Consider the following 1,269-nt stretch of genomic DNA (forward strand, 5'->3'; position numbering starts at 1 on the left):
ACACACACACACACACACACACACACACACACACACACACACACACACACACACACACAAAATTCTCCTTTTTGAATTATATTGGTGCATTTTAAGTGTGTGTGTATATATATCCGCTTTTATTTTTAATTATGTCAGTTTCGGTCCTCCGTACTGCAGAAGCCTGATAATCACCCATTCACTCAAATGAGGTGTGTTTGAGCAGAGAAAACAGTAAAACATGCAGGGCTGCAGCCCTCCAGGACCAGGACTGCCCACCCCTGCTATGGTGAGCTGTTGCCCGGTTTGTTCTGCTCCTCCATGCGGTCACAGACCACACCAGTGGACGGGATGTGCGGGGCTCAGTCTATGTTCTATTTAAGTCTATGGTCTCGTCATTAGACGCGAAATTAATTACGCAGACAAGATACCTGGGCTAGCTATGAAACAAAAGCTTTTCAAAATGTTTTAATATCAGGTTAAATTTAAAACATTAGATGAAACTATAAGACCTTGAACGAACCTCTAAAAACAACAGAAAACACTTGAACTTACCGGAGAGATCGTGTGCTAAGTTACAAAGCACAAGAAAAAACAAGCTAACAGAGGCTAACATTTCCGGAATAACAATAAAAAATAAAATTCGGACCGAAAACCAATTTAGTCACTTATATTAGCTGGAGGAAACTCTACTACATGTTATCCGTACGAAAACCTAATAAATATAAGTCCTATGAGTGAATCACACCGAAGTAAGTTAAGAAATAAACAACGCCCTCAGAAAACAAAACGAAACTAAGAAAGCAGTTAAGTCGGAAGCTCTAATTTTCTTCTTCACTTCTGTAACCGGAAACAGCTTAGAGGGACACACTGCCACCTACTGTACATACCGCTGACAACAACCACAGTGGTTCATAATTATCTGTTCACCCGGGATTCGCACTAGGAGACTTTCTTTTAAACGCCCAGCTAAAATTGAAATACAACTAAGAACCTGGTAATATTAAACTATTTATCTGTACAAAACACTGTAAGACTTTCAGGCATTAGCACTCTGCTTATAATCACCGGATAACATTAAGGGAAACACTGCAGAACAAGTGTTTTCATCTTTTACCTTTTAAGACAGATTATTTGCAGCATCGACTCATCCATTTTCTTCAGCCGCTTCTTCATTTCAGGGTCACTGTGTGAAGTACACCCTGGACAGGTCACAGGTCCATCACAGTCAGGGCCACATGGAGACAGATGAGACACCATTCACTCTCTCACTCACACCTAGCAACAATT

The 1,269-nt window shown here is 40.7% G+C and overlaps 1 protein-coding gene across 1 annotated transcript in view; it reads right to left on the reverse strand.

Moving 5' to 3' along the window:
- Positions 1 to 821, reverse strand: part of si:ch211-132g1.3 (uncharacterized) — a gene marked incomplete at its 3' end in the record, with an annotated part of 19,164 nt that extends 18,343 nt beyond the window's left edge. The window contains 1 exon segment of the mRNA XM_014030811.1: positions 535 to 821. Coding sequence (XP_013886265.1) covers positions 535 to 595 — 61 coding nt within the window.
- Positions 822 to 1,269: the final 448 nt, after the last annotated feature.

The sequence above is a fragment of the Austrofundulus limnaeus genome, unplaced genomic scaffold (assembly GCF_001266775.1).
Source record: "Austrofundulus limnaeus strain Quisiro unplaced genomic scaffold, Austrofundulus_limnaeus-1.0 Scaffold1120, whole genome shotgun sequence".
Lineage (NCBI taxonomy): Eukaryota > Metazoa > Chordata > Actinopteri > Cyprinodontiformes > Rivulidae > Austrofundulus > Austrofundulus limnaeus.